Genomic DNA, 24,306 nt, shown 5'->3' on the forward strand with positions numbered 1-24,306 from the left:
ACAAATATTCATAATTATAGGGTGTGATTGGGATGGGCCCAGTGTGTGCTGGGATGGGCTTCCTAAACCCAGACTGAACAATCCATTTGAAAAATGGATGGATGAATTACAGATGACCTATTAGTCACCACTAGTTCCCATTTCATCTCCTGAATCTATGTAAACATCAGTAAAACAATATTACATGCAAAGATTCAGTCACGCAAGGTTTGGAAAGTTGACTGCCCTTAAAAGGTTGTGCTGATGATTTTGACACATAAAATAGGCAGAGAACAGGCTTTAATGTGAACCTAAGGAAACTAATGGCCTGTTGTAAGCGACTTTAAATGTTAATGTTTATAGCACTGCAGCCTGTGATGAGCTTTAGTAGAGAAATACACTGCAAAGATAAATCTGTATAGACCACGTTAGATTTCATTCTGTTACTTTCCACAGCTTTTTTTTTTTCACAAAATTAACAGAACAGCTTCACAACAGAACAGATTCAAGCCAACTTATCAGCTATAAGATATTTTGGAGTTTTACAACACTCCACCATCATCATCAAAACACCAAATGAGGGAATTTCTTAATAATAGTGTCTCGCTATTTGGTAGATTTGCGAGACTTGAGGAATCTATGAAGCTCTGACGTTGCTACTAAAACACATAATGTTGGCTTGTCCATTAGGGACTCAGCTCACTAACCCATAATATTACATTAAGTTTTGGGGAGGCATATAGGCTAATTTGTAAGATGATTCATCCATCAGTGAACATAAGAGGTACTGTGCATAGTCCAGCTTAAAGTCATTGGCTCAAAAAGTTGGAAAGGTCCCTTTTATGTGACCTGGTTGGATATTGATATACCAGAAGAACAAACTGCAGTATTTTTGAGTAAAGCATTGTTAGATCTGTTAAGAATAACAGTAAATAAAATTTTATCTTAAAAGTGTGTCTGATTCTGCTTCACTCTTTGAATGTATGCTCCGTGCACGTTTTGCTAATACTTGCAGCGTGCCCTGATAAATAAAGCTTTTAGTTTTTTACTTATACTACTGTAAAATGGTATGGAGGCTTTTAAGTCAAGAACTTTGACCTGGTCTGAGCTCTGTTTTATGTTAATAAGTAACATGAGACAAATGGGCCCATGTCCGAAGGTCCAAAAGTCCAATGGTGATAAGAACGAGGGGTAAACTGTACTTTTCATGTGTTTTCCTTGAAACCGCTTTTATGAGACTTGCCTAATGTATATATTATGTCAGAATATGTCAGATTAATCAGAGGATCAACGTGGGCAAAGTAAAATGATAAATTACCCCTCAGTACAGTTTACCCATTTTAAAACTGAAGGGTTTAAGGGTTTAACCTAAAGAATTTGGCCCCGAAAGTAAAATTGGCTTGAAAAAACTCTCTTACAACAATACACCATTATTTTGATTTTGTATTAATCATGATGCAGAACTGCGCTTGCGTTAAAATGCAGTAACAAGGGACACGCAACCCCGTCCTGCGCATGCGCCGAGCGTGCCTATCAGATGAGAACAGAAACGTCTGGAAACCTTCAGGAGCGGCGACAACAAACGACCAGACAGTACAATGTTGCATTTTCACCACAGTCGGGTACTGGTGGAGAACCGTGATCCCGAGTCGTCCTCATGTGGAACTTTATTCAGTTAAAATCTATTACACCCATGGGAGTACAATTTCCTATTTTGGTGGATCGACTAGACACCAAATCTAAATTTCCTCGTCAGTGACTTTCAAACCTGGATTATCTTGGAAACTGGACCACCACAGTAATGTGCCCACTGTAATTCCACACGCATTTTTGTCACGGAATTGACGGGACTAACATAACAAAAGCCCTCTCATGGAATATGTTTCTGTCAGTCCACAGCTCTTAAATAAAGACAAATCTAACGGGCATAACGCCGGCGTCAAAATGAGGCTTGAACTTGACGTGGGAGTCAAGAGATTTTCTAAATGATCACAGAAGTCTTGACTGTAACGTTATCGAGACAAAGACTCGACAGTCGAGGCTTTAACACAGTCACATACACCATAAAAGCAAAAAGCCTCTCGGGTGTTTCACGCAAAGTGCTCATTAACGTTGGGTATTGACTTTTTAAAATTGTCTGATTAAAAAAAAAATCGACGGAGCAAAGGTCAGAGTAAAACCAAGTAACCAGCCTTTTCTTTGTCTAACGCCATTTTGTGTGACTTTACAGCACAAACGTTGTCGTCAGCCATTTTGCTTTTTCTTTTCAAGCAAACAATCTCTGGAGAGACACGACAAAACAGAATCGGTTGCATTTACAGGCCCATTAATTCTGTGAAAATGAGCTAATTGACAATATGATAAAAATGAATTGAAGCTTTATTGCAGTGAATGGATGTTTGCAGCCCTGTCAGTTTGTGCATAGCATATAAACAAAAGGTAAAGTGGTTCTTGTGTTGAAAATAAAAGGTACACTTCAGCTGTGTGGTTTGTTTTCCTCCTTAAAGGACACGGGCATTAGTGGAGTTATTAGTCAGCTGACTGAACATGGCTAGGTTGGATTATAGCAGAATAACCCTCACTTATTTTTACCTTCATCTGTCAGCTGGTCATGGAAAGAGTTGCAACACCCCTTGACTCTGGAGCCCCACAAAGAACATATGCAACAGTGAATCTTAGCAAAGAGCCAAAGTCACTCTAAAATTACAGCATTAATTCATCTAACAGGCTCATGGAAGAAAACCCACAGCTGCTATTGCACACAGTCTAGCCATCACACAATAAAATGAGATTTATAAGAAAAGATGAGAACATCCACTTTTGACTCAGAAAATGGGGATAATGACAAACCCCTGAGACCAGTGGCATAATCTTACATAAGATCGATTATACTGAAGCTTCTATTTCTATTCCACACACAGGTGGGTATTCATAACCTTCACTGCAAATAAATACAGTAACGTTACATTTTTTGCTTAATCGATTTATCTAATATCAAATTGCAAAAAAAATGGAAATGTATTTTTTCACATGCTTAGATACAACTCTCAAGTCATTTTAATCATACATTGGTTGCAGTTTTAATCAGTATTAGTATTACATCATAAGTACAAAGGCCTTAATTGTTGCCCTAAAAGGACCATAATGTCTTTCCTTCAAGACATTATGGTCCAAGCTTAGCTAAAATCCTTCAAGTGTCCAATGTCTCAATAGTCTAATGCTCCTCTGCTGCTTGTGGTCTTCGGCGAGGTTTTCTATTTACATAATGTGTATAATCCTCTTCATCCTATATGCACACAACAAACATGATAGACAATATAATAAGATGATAATGGAGTGTACAACCAATCCACTGTCCTAGAACAGCACAGACCACAGATAGGATGTCTACTAACACTACCCCGCTATGATATTAGCATAATCATCAATGTTAAAAATATAATATCAATAACAATGTTACATTTTTCGGAGGTTTTCACCTTCCTAAAATAAATACTTATTATTGGAATTAGTCCAGTAATCCTTTGTCTTTAGGTGTGTTTCATTTAATTTAATTTTATCTACCTTTTTGATTGTGGAAAGGCAACATAAAAGCATTAAATGCAACAGTTTTTATTTGCTCTGCATTAGTTGTGTGGTTTGTATTTGGAGCTAATCACTTCAGGCTTGTTCAGTGAAAGTAAAAGTAGATTTAGTATTCTGAAGAAAACTTTGACCTGAATCTGTCTTGGGGGTCTTAAACCTCCACCTGGGATTCAAGTTTCAGAAGCTCGGTCTCATCTTGGGACCCAGTGTAATGAACAGATTGATATTCTGCCCTAGTTTTTGGGTCTCGATGGATAGAAAGCACTTTCTATCCATCATGTGTGCATCATGTGTGCTGCTGTCAGGGACACTTACTGACCTGCAAGGATGTTGCATCCAGCAGATCCTTGGTGGGAATTAGACAGCTAGCCTCACCCAGGAAACACATTAGGATGTGAAGCACATCCGCCCAGCGTCCAACAGTCAGCATCAGGACCATCAAACCCCCAAGACGCACCATCACTGTGTTCAGGACAGCCTGGTTGCTGGGCAGACGGTGCTGCTCCTCTGCAGAACCAAAATGCAGCATTAGAGAGGAATATTCAGTGATTATTGATCAGACAAGACCAGTAATTTATCACTGATTGCATGGTTAAAGGCTGGGTGTGATTGAAATTCTTGCATAGATTAATTGCTCTGGCATTCATTTTCAAGCTTTTATATGTTTCTCACCCTGCATATACACCACCAGTAGTGTGTAGCAGATAGTTAGTGGTGTCCAGAACCTTAGGGCCTCTGTTGCAGAGAGGAAGTGCTTATTGATGATTGATATGGCAGCCAGCACAGCCACAGAGAAAGTAATGATCATAGTCCTGCACAGCATAGGTAGCAGAAAGTGGCCCGATGTGAGGAGAGTGATGCAAACTCCGCAGTAGCGTTGTGAGCTGTGGAGTTTATACAGGGCCATAACATGGTGCAGCAGACGTGTGGTCTGCCTAGCAAGGAACCAGCTGAGTGATGCTGCCAGGAGCAGACATAGCCAGCGCTGGGATGCCCCCTCGTGGAGAAAGTGCAAACTGCAGCTTAGGGCACAGCCCAGAGAGAACTGGCTTTGAATTAACAGCTGCTGCAGAAATTTCCATGACTCCTGTTTAAGTAAATGAGCATATGAACAGAACTGACAGTAATCTGCTGTTTATATTCACAGATATCATAAGACATCATGGTGTGAAATAATCCAGAAATTAACGTAGCAAAATTAACAGTAGAAACACTGAGTAGATCATATGATATAGTCAAATATTTAGCATATTTATATTCATATAAATGGTTTCTTACTGGTCCAGCTGTAACCCATCCAGACACAGCTCGAAGACAGAATTCTAGTACCACCAGGGAGGCCACACGGGAGCCCACTACAGACAGTATCAGAGTCACAAAGAAAAACTGGAGCATCCCAGTAATTCCAGTTTTAGTTACTTTTAGATGACTGGATGCCTTATGGCTTGATGTGTCTCTATCATCTTTATTGCTCCAGCTGTGGGGAAAGAACAAGGGGGAAAAAAGTAAAAGTTACCTCCACAGCAGCCAATATCAAGGCAGAGATATTTTAATGGTGAAAACTGATCAGATTATATCATTTAACAACAAATTCATCTTCAAGCATGAATCCATTAAAATATCATTTCCTTACCTCTCTAAAAGTAAGTGGACTCTGATCAAGGAGCATAGCACAGAGATCCCAGATGCAGCTACCAGTCCTGCTGGTCAGAGGGTTAGGGTTAATACTGACTTTGCATTACAACCAGTAACAGTCTAGTCTAGCCATTTATAGGCTCAGTTTAGAAACAGCCCTTAGCATTGTTGACGTCAGAGATGGTGAATAGAGGAGCTCACCTTGAAGCAAACTATCCAGTGGATTTGTATCTGTCAGCCATCCTGGTAGGAGGTAGGAAGTCGGAAGAAATGACGTGATGAAGGAAAACATTGTACTACCTTTGGCTTAAAGGGAAAAAATATTTAAAGACCTCAGATTTTTTCAAAATACATTGACATAAATCTAATTTAAACAGTCATGCTCATAGGAACAATATGCTATGGCTTTTCCAGAACACAAAAATATGGTGTGACAGCTCAGCTTTGCTGTTTATTTCTGTTGCCTCAACGTTGAGCTTTGCTCATTCAGAAGCCTGTTTTGTGTCCTGTACCAAAGGTCATCTGAGCAATAGTGGAGCAGAAGCCCTCAGTAATCTTAGTCACAACAAGATAATGGAAGGTATTGCTCCATGGGGAAGAATTTATAGTCTAAGAAGAGCTACAAGCTCTAGAATTAAATATGTTCAGACAAGGACTTGCTCAGCAACAATTACAAGCTAAGTTAGTTACATAACCGAAAATCTAAGGTCAGTGAACAACATACAACACTACATCAGTTGTGTGGATACTATTGACACAATGAATTCACTAAATCCTTACTCTGACTAACCATCCCAGCTAAATGCTTAACTGCAACCCTAACCCTAACCCTAAAACGTCTTCACTATACCACACGGACACATACATATAGAAAAAAAAGAGAGCAACATCAGGTGAGCAGGTGATCCTCTTCTCAGACAAATTTACACCAAAAATATGAAGTAATATGAAGTAAGAAATATAAAAAATACAACTTCTGGGCAAAATCATCATGTTAATCATGTATATAGACAAACTGAAAAGTCATGTTCTAACAAATGTCTTTTTATCAGACCAACAGGAAAGATGAATATAAGGAAACGTAGTCTTCCATTATTTAAAGATATAAGAAATACATCAAAGAGACAAGATGCAACATATGACAGGTATTTGTTTTCATTTGTTTAATATCTGCCCTGCCCACGAGGGGGCAGAAGTACACAACATTCAGGATAATAAATCCATAACCAATAGTCTACCTCCACCAGTTCTTGCCAGGTGACCAAAGTTCAGCAAAAACAAGTGCAGACTGCCTACTTCTGGGTAATGTAGAGAACACTGGGGGCTTGCAGGCTCTCTATAAAGTCATAAGCCCTGGATCCTGCTTTATCTCACCTCCTTATGTTGGTCTACTATGTAATGAGTTTTATTCTAAATAATATCAAGTTAGCTGATCCCAGTGTAATATGAATGCGTGTTAATTACAGCAGGTAAAGTGTGTTTAACATTTGTCATCACATGCAAACACTGAAAGGTATCCATTTCCCCGCTTGTGACATTTACCGTCAGCACAGTACTTCACTGGCTTTCAGACGCTGGTATATTTACTGTAATAAAATGAATAGGTAGCTAAGATTATTGATTTCTTTACATCTGAAAACATGAGCACCTCTGATCTTTCCATAAAGACAGAGCTACATGTTTATCCTCTTCACCGCAGCCACAAATAAGATCTTTGAAGCAATATAGTGATGTTATAGTCTCTTGATCTGCAACAGTCCCATTTATAATTTAGGACCCAATTTTACCTTTGAGGACCCAATTTCTTTCACAGCTGCTAAAAAGCCACGTAACACCAGCACACAATGTAAAAGAAACTCTAAGCCCTTCATGTCTTTATTAATGTGTGATATTCATATTCAAGGTAAAACCTGGTAATCTATGTAACATTCTGTCCTGTTGCCAAATTTCTGGTAGAAACGTAATAATCTGATGTCAGACAGGGAAACATGTTGCCCACACCTATTAAAACTAATTTATATAGTAAAAGCAGTTTCCAGTTGGCTGGACTAGACTGCATTGAGTTTACTTTCTAAAGTATGGTGCTGTTTAAGTTGTGAAGCATTATTTCAAGTGTTATTCCATACAGATAAACAATTGGGCTTATTATAAAGGGTCATTTGACATATCAGAAATAGATATCTAGTGCAGCTGCTTTAAAAGATTTTTTATTATTGAAGTTTTTTTTACATATTAAATCATGTTTTTGTCAGCAGTACAAATTAAATGCACATTTGTCAAGTAACAGTGGAAGGGAACACTAATGGTTGTAAACACACCCAAGAAAACACACTAAGATCCATTTATACCCATCAAATTTTCTGTTGTTACACAGCTTTCCTGACGCTGCTGCAGACACCATGTAGCACAGGACAGTAGAAGCTCAGTGGGACAGCAGTTAAGAAACCATTAAAATCAGATGACTTAACCTCGTGAGAAGCCTACTTCTCTGTGAGCATTACTGAACCTTTTCTCTACAAAGAAAACTGGAGTGAAGACTTTTGTAGCAAAGATACAACACAGCTAGGCTTAAACTGATGCAAGTAGTCTGTAGATTGAGGTTGCTCGTGTTGGATCTTATATAGTTGATTTCCCAAGAATTCCATTTCCTCTGGAAATTCATAGTCATGGTGCTACAATTGTACTTCGCCTTTGATTATTACATTCACATTCTGTAAGGAAAATCTCACTATTAATAATGTAATGTGTTTAACACTTTCTTTCCTTTCTTACAGACTGTTCCAACTCTGATAGGTGGTGTGGTGTACTTTTCCCATGCTTCAGTGTTGGCCCATATTTGTTTGTGTAGCAATATACCTCATTTCTGCAGCGTGAGTACCTATGTTTTCTGAGCTCGCTCTTCTACATAGAGCTGCATCTGTGAAAGACAAAGAACAACAGAAAAATAGAATTAGGGAACGTGAACATGATATTATTGACATAATTATAGAATCAGTTAATGTAGTGATTTGATGTCTGTGTTTTGTCATTGAACAGATAAAGTAATAGTGATATGTTTCCACTCACTTTTACTATGTCAGATGTCATGGTCTTCAGTGGGATGAGTCTAGGCTCCTGCATGTGGACTTCCTGTTCATCAGCAACAATCCATGGGAAATCCTGACAAGGTAAATGAACAAATGAGGCTAACACATGCAATTATTCTGTGTTTACGTATTAGTAGTACTGATGACATTTCTGCCATGAAATAAACAAGCTGCTGTGTTAATACATAGTGGTAACTTGTAAGATTGCAGTGATGTAAAAACCTCACCTTGATAACTTGAACCTTTTCCATGTTGCGTGTAGCAGCATCTCTGGTATGTACCAGTACTGTAAATGAACACCCTGTGACAAAAAAGTCTATGATTTTTATCTGTTCCCACATGAATATCATCTATGTATCATATACTCTGTAACAAGAAGCCCTAACCCAGATTACAGCCATCTGTAACCAAAGGCACTTGATTAACAGGGGTCACTGAGGCACTACACAGACTGCTGGGCTTAGTAACTTGCAAAAAAGTAACTTATCCATTATGTAGTTATTACGTTCACCTGTATTTTTCTTGCTATGTCAAAGTGTCTGCTGTGAAAAAGGTAGGAATATTATTCATTTCAAGTGCTCTTATACTTCACAAATAAGATTCAACCATAGGCAGGTTTATTCAGAAATTAAAGGACACATGTAAAGTATTAGATGGACATGACAAACAAAAAATTAAATGTGCCTTCTTTTTATATTTGTTTTCCAAATATCGTTACAAGGTGATACAAATAGAACCCACTTAAAAAATATAATGTAATTTCTTTAGCTGCTAGTACCTCACACTACACTGATATAGTGTAGGGTTTGGTATTTAGGGGGATAAAAATGATATGTACAGTGGGTATGGAAAGTATTCAGACCCCTTTAAATTTTTCACTCTTTGTGTCTTTGCAGCCATTTGCCAAAATCAAAAAACTTAATTTTATTTCTCATTAATGTACACTCAGCACCCCATCTTGACAGAAAAAAACAGAAATGTAGAAATTTTTGCAAATTTATTAAAAAAGAAAAACTGAAATATCACATGGTCATAAGTATTCAGACCCTGTGCTCAGTATTGAGTAGAAGCATCCTTTTGAGCCAGTACAGCCATGAGTCTTCTTGGGAATGATGCAACAAGTTTTTCACACCTGGATTTGGGGATCCTCTGCCATTCTTCCTTGCAGAACCTCTCCAGTTCTGTCAGGTTGGATGGTGAACGTTGGTGGACAGCCATTTTCAGGTCTCTCCAGAGATGCTCAATTGGGTTTAGGTCAGGGCTCTGGCTGAGCCAGTCAAGAACGGTCACAGAGTTGTTCCGAAGCCACTCCTTTGTTATTTTAGCTGTGTGCTTAGGGTCATTGTCCTGCTGAAAGGTGAACCTTCGGCCCAGTCTGAGGTCCTGAGCACTCTGGAAGAGGTTTTCTTCCAGGATATCTCTGTACTTGGCCACATTCATCTTTCCTTCAGTTGCAACCAGTCGTCCTGTCCCTGCAGCTGAAAAACACCCCCACAACATGATGCTCCCACCACCATGTTTCACTGTAGGGATTGTATTGGGCAGGTGATGAGCAGTGCCTGGTTTTCTCCACACATACCGCTTAGAATTAACGCCAAAAAGTTCAATCTTGGTCTCATCAGACCAGAGAATCTTACTTCTCATGGTCTGGGAGTCCTTCATGTGTTTTTTGGCAAACTCTATGTGGGCTTTCATTTGTCTTGCACTGAGGAGAGGCTTCCGTTGGGCCACTCTGCCATAAAGCCCCGACTGGTGGAGGGCTGCAGTGATAGTTGACTTTGTGGAACTTTCTCCCATCTCCCTACTGCATCTCTGGAGCTCAGCCACAGTGATCTTTGGGTTCTTCTTTACCTCTCACCAAGGCTCTTCTCCCACGATTGCTCAGTTTGGCTGGACGGCCAGCTCTAGGAAGAGTTCTGGTCGTCCCAAACTTTTTCCATTTGAGGATTATGGAGGCCACTGTGCTCTTAGGAACCTTGAGTGCTGCAGAAATTCTTTTGTAACCTTGGCCAGATCTGTGCCTTGCCACAATTCTGTCTCTGAGCTCCTTGGGCGGTTCCTTCGACCTCATGATTCTCATTTGCTCTGACATGCACTGTGAGCTGTAAGGTCTTATATAGACAGGTGTGTGCCTTTCCTAATCAAGTCCAATCAGTTTAATTAAACACAGCTGGACTCCAATGAAGGAGCAGAACCATCTCAAGGCGGATCAGAAGAAATGGACAGCATGTGAGTTAAATATGAGTGTCACTGCAAAGGGTCTGAATACTTATGACCATGTGATATTTCAGTTTTTCTTTTTTAATAAATTTGCAAAAATTTCTACATTTCTGTTTTTTTCTGTCAAGATGGGGTGCTGAGTGTACATTAATGAGAAATAAAATGAACTTTTTTGATTTTGGCAAATGGCTGCAATGACACAAAGAGTGAAAAATTTAAAGGGGTCTGAATACTTTCCGTACCCACTGTATTTGTAGTGTACTTCTGAAGTAACACTCTGATGTTACCTGGTGGGTTATTATTTAAAACAGCATCACACACACTGATCTTCAGGATGAATGCCCTCAGCAGCTGTTCCACATGTGAAAGTAATGTGTCAGAGCTGTAGACAAAAACACAGTTACTGACCACAATCAACGCGACAACATACCACAATACAAGCATGTTATTTTTACGACAGTTTGTGATGAACACGTTGCTTAATATATTCATTGCTAGGAAAAATGAAGGGGGAAAACCTGATGGACAGAAGTGGTGGCTGGGAAATCTCAAACACAAATCTCTCTACAGGATGATGCTCTTTGTCCATGATGACTACCACCACCTTCTCTGCCTCATTCTAGGAGGGAAATGAAAAAGTTCAGCAGTGTATACAAGTAGATGAAAGCTGACATGTGTTTCCTAATATTGATCTTTCAGCTTCAGGACAGGTTTTACCTTTTCAATGAGTGGCTTTACACAGTGTAGTGTATCTTGGATGTACTGATTGAGCTCCGGGTGACATGACATCTAAAAGAAAAAAAAACAAAAACAAAACACACCACAGGCAGAAAACATGTATTAGAAATATTAACAGTCGTGTAGTAATGTAGTAATATTCATCATTCACATATATTCATCTGTACCTGCACAGGCACGTTGTATTTCTTTCTCTTCTGAAATATTCCAGAGGGATAAACCTCTCGGACATACAAGATGAGATGAATAGCGACCTCCAGAAACTCACACAGGATATCAGCAACCACTGGAAAACAGAAATCAACCGGGAATAAGACTTTTTAGGATTTCTATTTGTTCTTGCACTGAGAGAAAGTCACGCCAGACTCAATGTGCTTCTTATTGGCTTGTATATAATTGCGAGGATAAATGGGGTTTTATAAATGCCCGAGTCTTTTCTGTTGAAGTGGGTTTTTACTCACATGCTAAGTCATGCTCATTTAGCTAATGCATCAAGATTTGAACTAACATACCTAACGATGCACTCGTCCTACAGATAAACGAATAATGCATGCTGGTTTTGGTGTCTCACCCTGTCCAAAATTGAGGTCTTGCCTTGTTAGAGTTGTCATATTTTCGTCTCCAAAGCTGCCAAAAGAAACAAAGCTAATTTTCTACCGCTGCCGCAGTTTAGACACTGTCTGTCAAGCCTTCATCATCTATCTCGTTATCTTGCTCGTCGCTGCCTTTCTTGACGATGTCAACCAATGAAAAAGACAATGTAAAGAGTTTACAACGCCATCACCAACATCGCTTAGGTAAATAATTACACTGATTAAATTAAAATTAAGTGCAGAAATTGTCCGTTTCGCGCCCTGAAACGCGGCTTTTCCCCGGTTAGCTAACTCAAAGATCAGTCGCGCCTCAAATTGACGTCATTCGTTGTTTACAAACTGCTTTCGTCCATTAGTGATGACGTTGCATGGCACGATTTTTTTGCTTACCACATTTCACATAGCCTGCATCAATAATCAACACAAATCAAAATACTCAAAAACATGTTTTTCAGTTTCTCATTGGAAACAGAATATGCAAAAAAAGTTTTATGTTACGGACTATATGTTGGTGCAATGAAAATCTTTGATGGCGTATCACATACAAAGCCAGATTTATTTATTACAATGGTTTCTTTCTTTATTTATTTAGTTAGAAATATTATCTTATTTTGGCACTTGATTTTGATTTTAGTTTTAACATAGAGCGTTAACGTGTTGTCAGGTAACGTCTTCCTTCTTTGATTCGAAAATCCCAAAGCAGCATAAGAGCCTAGTTTACTGTTATTTGAACAGACCCAGGCAGTATGGCGGCGGCAGCAGCAGAAGTGCGGAGTCTCTACCAAGGACAAAAAGCTTTCTGAAACAAATAAGAGCAATGGGCCAAACCGTGCATTTAGAAGACACATGCTAATGCATGGAGTCAGCCGACAAGCACTGATTCCCAAACTGTCACATAATTAAATTGATCAGGACCTCGTCGCCAAAAAAGAAAAGAAAAATCGATACCAGTGCTTTCATCTTCAAAATAAAAAGCTAAAATAAGAAGCAAAGAAGTCTGAAAGCTTGTACTGATAGAGATACATTATAATCTTACATGGGGGTAAGAGAGTAAGTCCCATGTTCAATAAAAACTGTGGTGCTGTGTAATGTAGCTGTACTACAACTACATTACATTTTAAATCGGTACAATAAACGTAGTAATTACCATCACAGACAGCTGTATACATTTCCAAATTCAGAACTAAAAGCAGAGCTATAAATGTTTTGGAATTTCTAAAAGTACATTTTAAGTGCTTAACTCCATTATGTGAGACATTATCATTTTATTTCCTTGATTTGTTTTAGTTTTTATATTTCGGTTCAGAGTAATACAATTAAAGTCATTTTGGATGAAGAGATAAATATTTGTTTAAATGTTTCAATAGTTTAGTGGGTAATATTTTACTGATTTGCACAGGAGCATGTCTGGAGGCCTCTTTTATTTTGAAGTCTTGTCGGAAAGGAAACGTTGCCATTGTTTTTGCAGGATTTGATTCGCAGAGCTAGAAATCCTGTGGGGATGTTTACATGATGTGGTGATTTTGATGAAAAGGTAAGCCAGCTAGTTTAAACCTTTTCTGCGTGATATAATGTCGGTAATAACGTCAGACCACATGGTAACTTAGCGTATGTATCCAAAGATGTGTTTTAGCCTGGTACTGGACAGAGGAAAACATGACAAACGGAGGAAAATGAAAAATAAAATTTCAAAAATCCTATGCTACTGAAAGAGGCTTGGTAAAGTTATAGTGTGGAAAGTTTTAAATCACTTTCACAATGTGTTACAAATCCAGCAGGATTTTATTTACCTTGGTCAATAATCCGATGTAAAAACACCTACATGTAGCTGGTAACAGTTAGTGATTTATTAACTACAGTGAAATATGGTTTTCTGTGCAGGTTGTGAAATTCATTGAAAGTCATGCCTTTTTTGGAATTCATTGCAGGGAGCATTTCAGGTAAACATGTTTGTACAGAGACATCAGTTCAATGCAGTAGTGGGCTATTTGTATGTGGAGAAATAACTTGGTCATTGTTTTGTAGGTGCGGTGGGAATGATAGTCGGACACCCATTAGACACTGTGAAGGTTGACACACTGAAATCTATTGCAAACACTGATAAAGACATAAAACTGTCTTTTTTCTGACACTTAATATGTTTCATTTTAGGTGCGTCTGCAGGCCCAGCATGTGTACAAAGGATTTTTTCACTGTGTGGGTAGAACATACACTCATGAAGGGGTAGGTGTCATGTCCTCCTAAATTGTTTCACCAGATATTATTACATTATTCCCAGCCCATGCATCAGTATGACACCACTGATGCATGACACTACAGTATGACACCACTGATGCATGACACTACAGTATGACACCACTGATGCATGACACTACAGTATGACACCACTGATGCATGACACTACAGTATGACACCACTGATGCATGACACTACAGTATGACACCACTGATGCATGACACTACAGTATGACACCACTGATGCATGACACTACAGTATGACACCACTGATGCATGACACTACAGTATGACACCACTGATGCATGACACTACAGTATGACACTACTGATGCATGCTTGTTTTCTGATGGCTTTATTCCATCAGCTCCGTGGATTCTTCAAGGGCATGGCATTTCCAGTGCTGACCACCGGCATCACCCATTCCATTGCTTTTGGGTCGTACAGCAACGCCTTAGATTACCTCACTCAGTCCCAGTGCAGTGACAACGGTCAAGGCAAACCAGCGTCTGCTGCACAGGTCTTCATTGCTGGCTGCTTTTCAGGCCTGGCACAGGTAAGAACCTTGTTCCCCAACAACTGTGTGTTGCTGAGTCATAGAGGTTGAAATGTTCATTTCACCTCACTGAACAAAAGTTTGAGTGGGGATAAGAGTATTAAGTTTGACCTGAGCCAGGCACCAGCCGAGGAGCGACTGAGGGCTCATGAGAGTCAGATATATAGCAATCAGCCATGGAAAGTTGGATGTTTTTGTTAGTCAAGGCTGAATATGGACCTATGTGTAAAATGATATGAAAAGGTCTATAAGCCACCAAAATCATTAGGAATTATCCTCAGTAGATCATGAGTATCTAGTCACCATTCCAGGTCTTTCAGTATTTGCAGTATTTTATTTGGCCACCAGGAGGCCACCAAGCAGTTTCTAACAATGAGGGCCCACTTTAATCACTATGCGACTGATAGCTACTTATACTAGGGAATAGAGGTCTTGAGCAAAGACAAAAAACCTGAACCTGTGGCTGGATAATAGATAACATTGTGTTTCATGAATGAGATATAGGCTATATACTTACAACAGTGACTGAGTGATACAGGTTTATTCTATATTGGCTAATTTCTCATAAAAAAAACACAGCACAAAGTACAAATACTGGTCCCACAACACATAGTGTTTTATGAGATGACTGTAAGTATAATCAAAAGAGATCTAAAAAGCAACCATTTTCAGAGATGGATGGGTGGCATGAAACAAGGGACAACAATGCAGCCCTAAGTCACAGGAGAACAAACATAACCTTTTACTTTTCTTGAACTTTTACCCAAGTTTTACATATGAATTGTTGGCTGTAGAAAAATCCTTCACATATCACCAGGTCTGCTCTTGAAGGTGATATTTTCAAAAGCTTCATGTCCAAAAACCTTAAAAATGAAACTATTTCTATTTCTACTTCAGTGACCCTTAAATGTGATGTGCTCGCAGGTGTTTGTTTCTGCACCCATTGATCTGGTGAAGGTGCGTCTGCAAGGTCAAACAACTGCTGAACGATACGGTGGACCCGTTCACTGTGTTGCCATCATCTTGAAGGAGGAGGGACCCAGGGGTCTGTTCAGAGGAGGACTGGCCCTCGCCTTGAGGGACATACCCTGTTTTGGACTTTACTTTTTGCCCTATGAGGTCACTCGAAAGGCTCTGACTGAGAGTGGCAAACAGCCAGGTTAGTTACAGAAAGCAAGACTCTACAACAGAGTAGAGAGTACCGAATCTTTATAAATCTATTGGTCAGCTAAGAGCTTAAGTTTAAACATTTAAAAAGCTAATTTAATAAGTCATTCAAAAAGGAATCAGGTTTAAATTTACATTTATAGTAACAGTTACAAACGTACCGGTTTCATTTCATTCATTCATTCATTTCATTTAATCTACAGTATTTTTTTAGTACACGCACAACTTCAGAGATTTACATTAGTAGCTTTTTTCTTCACAGATACTTTTGCAATACTAACGGCAGGTGGAGTGGCGGGGGTGGTCACCTGGGCCTTTGCCACGCCCATGGACGTGGTGAAAGCCCGGCTCCAGATGTCAGGTGCCGGTGGCCGGGTGTACAGTGGGGTCCTCCACTGCATGAGAGTGAGCGTTAGGGAGGAGGGAGTGAGGGTCTTTTTTAAAGGCCTCCTGCTGAACAGCGTGAGGGCTTTCCCTGTCAACGCTGTCACCTTCCTCAGCTATGAGAGCCTGATGAAAATTTTCTTTCCACTAGTGAGATGATGCTAATCATCACAGTGAATCTACACCCTCAGTGCCTTGCAATTTAAAAGTTTGTCTCACTGTGTGGAGATTTTAATACTGAACATCTTTTTACAGAAGGCTCAACATTCTCACTTCTCAGCTCAAGCTGTTTTAGTTTTAGACAATTCTTTAGATACTGAGTACTGAAATATTGTATTTGATCTTTTTATAGTCTTTGTAGAATAGGTGAAGTTTCATCCGGCCAGTGCCAAAAATCTGAACACACTGTGAAGGTAATTGGGAAAGGAAATGTAAACCTCCTGTGACGTCTCCTTTGACTTGAGCCACTTTGATGGAGGACATCACAGTTAAACTGATCATGTTTACTGGAAAACAAATCTGTTTTACTAAATGTGAATGTGTTTGTTGTAACATCATGCTGTTCATGTTTTTCACTATAGGTTTATTTTTTATTTCTACTAACTGAACAAACACTAAAGGATTTTCCAAATAAATGAATAAAAACAGTGTAGCTGATTTTGTTACTGTTCACAGGCCCAACCGTTCTATTATCCACTGTCGCTTCTGCTCTTTAAAGGCAGGGTGGGACTGTTCTTTGTACCCGTCTGACCTGAGTGCTTCTTTGACATGACTCATCACATACTTTTCCTGCCCCGTTGACGAGGAGCTTTATTGTCTGTTACCTACCCAGTAAATTGTTCTATCATATTATCTCAATTTCAGACACAAACCTAGCACCTTAAAACAGCAAGAAGAGTAAACATTGGTCTTTTTATCAAAATGCCATTTCTAAGATGAAGACTGAACCTTGTAGCTCATGTGTTGTTTCCATGTGTAAATGTAGACTTAATGAAATGTATGATAGACAATAACAGGATATTTCCAAAACCTGGTTATATACAGGATACTTATGTATGTATGCAAAGCAGTGTTAGATCACAGTCAATACTGTACTGTGACAATAATTCAAAATAGACAAGGTGCAGATAAGAATATACTTTTATTTTCTGTCAGTGTCCATGAAACACCATTACATCCTCACTATGATATTACAGTACAACTCAATATTTTTTACACCTCTGATTTGCACATTCCCAAACATACAGTTCATAACCCAGCTCAACACTTTCCACTTGAGAACCTTTAACGATGCACATACACAGAAAAAAAACACTGCATGTTTTGAGCTTGGCTCTTAAAGCAGCACTTCACAGACTGGAAGAATGGTGTAAAAAGATATATCAAGTCATAGGCTGTGCCAGTAACAGAAAATAGCCATATAGAAGGAATGTGATATAAATTTTAAAAATATATGTTTAAGATGGACAACACTTGCCTAGTTGGATAACACTTGCCTATGTATGGGCAAAATACATGCAAAAAAAGGCACAAAAAAGCAAATTAAACATCTGCAAAACACAGATATGAGACTGAAAATGATTAACAGATTTGTTTGATAAGAAATTCATGAACTTTGTTTCACTGACCTCTCAAGCCTGAACAGACATAAGCAAACTAGGAGATTAAAAACAGTATCATTAAAGCGGTATGTCCATGATAAGATTCATCTGTGTGGCAGATAAGGGGCAACATGCAGGCTAATTTGGCTTGATGTCAATGTGGTGCTAAACTGCTTCTATGATAGAACAAACTCTTGTCACTTCCACTGCACAAGCTCAAATATGACCCAGTGAGGACAAAAAGCGAAGCACTGGCACTCTTCCTGAATGTGATTTGTACTTTACCATTTCAAGTCTTACTTTGAACTTATTAGTTAACAGCTGATTTATGGTGTGGCTTCAAAAGCAGCTACAAGAGAGCCCATAGCAATGACACCCTCACCAGTGTCACAGATTGTACATGATATCCTACTGGCATAAAATTACAGGGGTTTGCAAACAATATATGCACCCAGAAGATTTTGAAGTTTATTAAACTTAGGTTTTATTTTTTCTTCTTTGTGCCATTGTTTGTTGTTTATGATAAAACAGCAATCACCTGAGATCTTGTAACACGACAAAATTGCTAAAAATAAATACAACAGCAATGGCAATCCATCAGACAACTTTGTAAACAAACAAAATTTACTAATTGATTTGGAGGGAAACCAACGCACAGTTGTAATAATGCTAAAAATCCCTCACAGTCATAGTACTGTAGAAATTTTATGTACAATAAATCAAATTCAAACCAGGATGTGGGTTTGTAAACTGTTTACAACCAATGGTTGTGTATTCAATTTACAAATCATCTTCATTTACTAACATTGATTCACTGTTGGATATATAAGTGAGCCAAGCCAGAGGTATGAGATACAAAAATAAAACCAAAATTGTAATAAACCTTTTTTTTCTTTAAGATTATGAATGCATATTAGCACTTTGTCCATCCAATCATTTCCTAAGCTACTGATTGGCCCTATCACAGCATGCAATGGGGACAAGTCGCTTTACAAAACAAACAAACAAAACAAAAACACATGTACAACCTGTCTACACACCCACTAAAGTTAATGATAGACAATGAGCATTCCTAGAATGCAGTACTTGGCTCTTAAATGTTCTACACATTGTTTGTAAATGTGTCAAACGGCCAGTCCACCTTTGGCTGGATAAGTCTCCAAAAAGCCTCCTATGTCAGGCACTTTTGCCCAGTTCACATCTTGTAGTAAGATGCAATTGAGAATGTCAACATTTTATGACACAGGAAATTGAAATCCTACAGCTTTAATGCTGTCAACACATATTCACAATAACACATGCAGCAGCTGCTGTACCACAGATGATCCATAAAAAGCACAGACCAGAATGCAGACATAAAACAAAAAGCTTAGAGAAGTCACTTCCTTGAGGAAGTTGAAGGACACCCTGAGCTTTCCTTTTTACTGATCAATATTAGGCAAAAGAAAAAGGAACATAAGTATGTCATCAGACATAGAGACAAGGAATACTGTTTACATTGTTCCACAGGACTAGTGACTGTTTGCTTGGTCCAACACTGACCTTTACCAAACATGTCACCCAAGTTTAATATAAGCTCCAAGAATTCACAGGGATCTACATGAAAAAAAACAAAACAAAAAACAAGTGGGCTATTTTTAATTAGAATGTGCACATGGAGGAGAACAAACAAATATCTAGTCACCCCATCTGGGAAACCACAGGTAGGCAAGCAGAATTGTGTTAACACACTTATCCTACTTTAAGCAGCATCTTAGTCTTAAGGGCTGAGTCTTCAGTGAGACTGAGAAGCTTGGAAGTTCTGGTCCAGCAGTAGTGGTTTGTGGTTCTGCTCAAGAGCCATGGCCTGTAAGGTTTCCCTCTGGATCTGTCTAGCCTTGTTGTACAATAAGACCCCGATGAACACAAGGACAGTGCCAGTGGCGCTGAGGATGGTGATCTGGTTACTGAACACGATGATGCTCAGCCACACTGACAGGGCATGCTTGACAGTACTGGCAACACTAAGGAAAAGATGAGGGTTTTAACTATTGATGTTAACATCACATTCATCCAGTTCATGGTGGGAAATTGTGGGCAAGAGATGATGGTAAATCGGCACATTAAATGCCGAAAATATCTATGTCAATTACGTTTTAGCAGCTGCTGTATGGAAAATATCCATGAAGACGATTCTCAAGCAAAGTCTGGTATTATAAGCTGCATGCAATTTTTTTTTCTATTATTTTAAAGCACATTCATGAAATTTTCCCAATGGACATCGGAGATAATTTAACCCTTTGGAGACATAAGTTACTCTGAACCACATATCTGTGTTCAGATTTAGCAGTTATGAACCCACACCTCCCCTCCCTTCCTCTATCTCTCCCTCACAGTTTGAAAGCTTCTGCATTACATAAAAGATGTGTCCTCCAGTTCATGCTGAGGATAACAATATCAACATTTCTGAGAGTTATGAGATGGTTACAAAATCAAGTGCTAAAAGTTCACAGAGAAGGGTGTGCAAAAGGACAGCACTGCACTACTATAACTGTGTTGCAATCATGATAAACCTTTTTTTCCAAAAAGAATCAAAGTTAATGAGACATAACCAGAAATAACACCTACACATTCTTGTAACTTCTCAAAATATGAGGGCTGTATTTCTAATAATGCAACTGCAGACAGTTCCGTAAGGACATTAGCAGATTTGAAAGATGGGCTGCTAATTTCTGGTAAAAAAAAAAACAAAAAAAAAACTTAGACTTGTGGTCTCTATGTGGGTCCCTAAGACATTTAGACACTGATGTGTCAAATCTGTGCAGTTTCTCTTTAATATAAGGTGAAACTTATTTGTAGTATGGATTAATGCATGACTGAAACAGCTGTGAATGTGGCATGTCTTTATATAACAAACATGGACAGTTTAAAGCAAAACTCTGAACTCTGCTGTACTAGAGATAACACTCAGCATAAGGCATGTGTAAGGCATGAGTGTGTATGTTTACTCTTCATCAGAAAACCAAACAATGCAGCTTAAGATGGGACACAACATTTGGACATCAAATTCAGTGCAGATTAAGATGGGCTTTATGATTGTCTCCTACCTGAAGGTAACAGGGGATATTCGTCCCATGAGAGCATAGGCAGTGACACTCTGCAGGTGAAACAGGACACCATCAAAAAGCAGCAACAGGATAATGTCTTGGCTAAAGATGAAGCTGCGCCCATCTGTCCCATTCACTGGAATGTCCTGAAAACAAGGAGTAGGGCAACCATTAACCTCAAAATTGGTGCATTAATGCCAACCTTTAGTTGTGCCTTCATACCATGGTCATACTGCATTTCTATTTAAGAAATTATTCCACAAATGTTTAAAGACTATATTACATATTGTAATTACATTGGACTAACTGTAACAATTCAAAACACTAATTATTTTGTGTTGACATACCAGGAGGAACACCCAGGCAGGTATAAGCATGATGACTGCAGCTGCACTGGTATAGAACTGCAGCTCTGGGGGGCTGAAATAAGTCACGGAAATGTGAGTCTTCATAGCACAGTAACATGTCATCTTACAGTTATAAATAGGAAGTATAACAATCTTTTACCTGAACTTGTATGTGTCACCACTGAGGAGTTTTTTAGAGAATACGTTCTGCAAACTGAGATCAGAGACAAAGGGTTAAAAGAAGTATCACACTGCTGTAGAGTAGCTGCTTTGAGTGCTGCAGTACCAGTCCATAATGTTGGTGGAGAGAGCAGCGGAGAAACCAAGCATATTGAAACTGATCTCTGTGGCTGTGCAGAGGGCCAGGCCGGCCATGACTGGGAACAGGGACAGGTTCACCCACAGTCCTGCAGATTGGAGACCAAAAAGCACACACAGTGTAAAATAGACATACACTCGTTATCATAAAGCCCTAGTATTGATTTATCGGTCAGTAAGTTTTACTAGGGAAATATGATTTTTGAGAAAGGCTCCAGTTATTTTATGCCAACAGAAGCAGGATTATTGCATCTAACTGCCTTGAGACTCCTACTTGAAGAGGTAACCAAGCAACAAAGATAAAAGGTGCAAAACAATTATTTTTAATTTGACCTGTTTAGATGCCTGCAGTAAACTCCAGAAGAAGTACTATATGTGTGCAAACTAACCTATGACACTTCTTCCAGTGTGTCTTGGCCCACTACATGCTGTTTGAGTAACTAGAAACATGTTTATATTAAACACAACATTTTTGCTTTTGTCACCAATGTTTTCAGCTTTATACTATAAGGCAAAAAGAGTTCAGTGTGCCCTAAAACGCTGGACATTTTACACACCAACTCCTCCTACAGATTTTCATCATTCACCTGTGTACTCCCCAAGGATCAGCCTGGACATGATGACAGTGAAGATGGGTGCTGAGCTCTTCACTGTCTCTGCAAATGACACTGCCACATTCTTCAGGCTCACCAAGCCCAGAACCACAGTGGTGAACCTGATAAAATGAAATGTTTTATTTGTACACCCATTGTCATAGCTGTACTACCTTTTTATACTACCACTAGTTAGTTTCTAAGTTGTAATTTAATAAATTGGACTGCACCACAAAAACACTAGTAAATCCTTCACTAGTTGTTATTCATACAGTAATTAGAAAGAAAAGGACTCCACCTCATGAGACCAACAAACAACATGATCATGACGAAGTTTGGGGGGTACTCGCTTCTCGACTTGTGCTGATACAGGCAACAGGGGACAAACATCTTTAGGCAGCCGATGACTGTGGTGGACAGCATCTGAACAGCACCTGGACAGCATAAGATAGAGAACCTAATGCAGGTTTTATTACGGAAAAGGCATTTATTAAGTGAATGGCAGGAATTCATTTGCCTGAATTAGAAGATCAATTGCAATAAACAATTTGACATTACAGGGTCATCAATGACAATTGTGATGCTTAGTTTGCTTTAAAAATATTAATTTAATAAAAATGCTCTTGGAAAAGTTAGACTCAAAGAACAGCAAGAAATCATGGTTAATGTAAATTTGGACACCATTATTTCTTTCATTACAATGAATGTGGGCACTGACGTTTCCATGCATGCGCCTGCATAGTTTAAAAAAAAAACAAACATTTCTGCTCTGTGCAATCCGTTTATCTCAAGTGAGTTTCATGCATCTGGAAGATGGTTTTCATTCCTGCTTTTCAATCTGAAGATTTTTGCTGTTTTGATAGTGATCAGCAGTAACACTAAGTATTTACACAATAGTATAGCACAGTATAGCTATGAACATACCAATTTCAAGTTTCACACTTTATGTAATGTACTTCCATATTAGCAGTAGGAAGTTTATTATCCTTACCTAGCATGCTGGGCTCCCCCTCCAACAGTGACAGGATGTACTTGTTGAGGAAAAGGGTGCAGAAACTGAAGAAGTACCACAGGCTCAGATAAGACATGGAGCGCCAGTTCCGCACCCCAGAGTCTGCTTCGATTACTGTGGTCTCTGTAACCGTGATCTTCAGCACCTGCTCCCCTGGGAGGCTCTCACTGCGGGCCAGAACCACTCGCTCCTGCCGGGTGCGGAAAGGCGACAGGAGGCACCACAGTGAGTGCCTGGCAGTCTGCCTGCCACCTGGCATCACGCCTGCTAGCTGAGGGTCTTGTGGGATCCAACTTGAGGGTGAGAAGAGGGGAGTCAAGGAGCCGATAGGAATGCTGATGGCTAGTCCATCTTCTGATTGGTCCAGCAACTCCTCTGCTCCTTTGGCTTCACAGTGGTGTCCTGGAATACTTTAGATACTGGTGTCTTCTGTGATCAGGAGAGAGAAAAATGTGAAGAGGAAATACAAATCTTTCTCTTTGCAAACCAGTTATTTATCCAGCCAAGTTTTTGAATGTAGAGTTTTTGTCTCTACAGTCACACTGTGTATATTTTTCATTAATCCACCCAACGTCTTGTATTATTAACCCTATACTGTGCTCATTGTTTTATTACATATTGCCTATTGACTTTAATACACACTAATTCTCTTTAGACCCCTCTGAGCTGTGCATGTTGCTGCAAAAAGCCCTTGAAGTGTTCACATAAACCTGTGCTGTATTTCACCACCGAGTGGCTCATTATTTTTAAAACACCCTGAATGCAACACGGGCACTGAACGCAACGCCAAGTTCCCTTAAAGCAGATAGACACGATTTTAAATGTGGCCGAGCCGCTTATTCTCAAAATGCAGCCTTACCAAGAAGACGAAGCTCTGCTTGGATTCTCCTGTTTGGCCTGAAAACAAACCCAGCTGAACAAAAAATATGGGAAGTTGCAGACTGATGTCAGCTAGCCGCTGTCTGTTTGCAGAGACATGGGATGTAAATGAGCGGAAGTTAAAAAACCAGCCACGCTGTCTGCCATAGTCCGGAGGGTGTGTGAAACGAGACTACACCCCGTACACAAACTTTTACCTGTCTGTTCGTGTTAACCCATTTCTGTGCACCTGACGTGGCTGCAATGTGAAGCTACGGCGAAACAACGGCAAACCTCTTCCTCTCCTTCTTCTTA

General features: G+C 39.3%; 4 protein-coding genes across 6 annotated transcripts; 1 reads left to right on the forward strand and 3 right to left on the reverse strand.

Moving 5' to 3' along the window:
* Nucleotides 1-3,147: 3,147 nt before the first annotated feature.
* On the reverse strand, nt 3,148-5,650 carry tmem82 (transmembrane protein 82). Its single transcript, XM_026333076.1, has 6 exons — nt 5,401-5,650; nt 5,198-5,264; nt 4,843-5,041; nt 4,237-4,651; nt 3,884-4,071; nt 3,148-3,265 (listed from the first exon to the last, which is right to left on the reverse strand). Exons 1-6 carry the CDS (start codon nt 5,489-5,491, stop codon nt 3,194-3,196), a joined length of 1,032 nt encoding a protein of 343 aa, XP_026188861.1. The 5' UTR covers nt 5,492-5,650; the 3' UTR covers nt 3,148-3,193.
* A 1,740-nt stretch (nt 5,651-7,390) lies between these two features.
* On the reverse strand, nt 7,391-12,150 carry mad2l2 (mitotic arrest deficient 2 like 2). Of its 2 annotated transcripts, XM_026333668.1 has the most exons (8): nt 11,815-12,150; nt 11,411-11,529; nt 11,223-11,294; nt 11,024-11,124; nt 10,793-10,887; nt 8,513-8,586; nt 8,266-8,358; nt 7,391-8,116 (listed from the first exon to the last, which is right to left on the reverse strand). In XM_026333668.1, exons 1-8 carry the CDS (start codon nt 11,852-11,854, stop codon nt 8,078-8,080), a joined length of 633 nt encoding a protein of 210 aa, XP_026189453.1. In that variant the 5' UTR covers nt 11,855-12,150; the 3' UTR covers nt 7,391-8,077. The 2 variants fall into 2 exon arrangements, with proteins under 2 accessions (XP_026189453.1, XP_026189454.1); XM_026333669.1 differs by lacking the exons at nt 7,391-8,116; nt 8,266-8,358; nt 8,513-8,586 and adding an exon at nt 8,593-9,122 and having other exon boundaries at nt 10,756-10,887.
* A 994-nt stretch (nt 12,151-13,144) lies between these two features.
* slc25a45 (solute carrier family 25 member 45) lies at nt 13,145-16,710 on the forward strand. The gene is made up of 7 exons (XM_026332937.1): nt 13,145-13,370; nt 13,718-13,776; nt 13,862-13,905; nt 13,988-14,059; nt 14,437-14,625; nt 15,550-15,784; nt 16,055-16,710. Exons 2-7 carry the CDS (start codon nt 13,740-13,742, stop codon nt 16,333-16,335), a joined length of 858 nt encoding a protein of 285 aa, XP_026188722.1. The 5' UTR covers nt 13,145-13,370; nt 13,718-13,739; the 3' UTR covers nt 16,336-16,710.
* Nucleotides 16,711-17,298: 588 nt separating this feature from the next.
* LOC113146065 (solute carrier family 35 member E2A) lies at nt 17,299-24,292 on the reverse strand. Of its 2 annotated transcripts, none has more exons than XM_026333298.1 (9): nt 24,210-24,292; nt 23,113-23,562; nt 22,420-22,555; nt 22,116-22,243; nt 21,497-21,617; nt 21,371-21,424; nt 21,211-21,283; nt 20,864-21,009; nt 17,299-19,780 (listed from the first exon to the last, which is right to left on the reverse strand). In XM_026333298.1, the coding sequence occupies exons 2-9, from the start codon at nt 23,390-23,392 to the stop codon at nt 19,552-19,554; spliced, it is 1,167 nt and encodes a 388-aa protein (XP_026189083.1). In that variant the 5' UTR covers nt 23,393-23,562; nt 24,210-24,292; the 3' UTR covers nt 17,299-19,551. The 2 variants fall into 2 exon arrangements, with proteins under 2 accessions (XP_026189083.1, XP_026189082.1); XM_026333297.1 differs by having other exon boundaries at nt 23,993-24,292.
* Between the last annotated feature and the right edge of the window lie 14 nt (nt 24,293-24,306).

The sequence above is a fragment of the Mastacembelus armatus genome, chromosome 7, assembly GCF_900324485.2.
Source record: "Mastacembelus armatus chromosome 7, fMasArm1.2, whole genome shotgun sequence".
Lineage (NCBI taxonomy): Eukaryota > Metazoa > Chordata > Actinopteri > Synbranchiformes > Mastacembelidae > Mastacembelus > Mastacembelus armatus.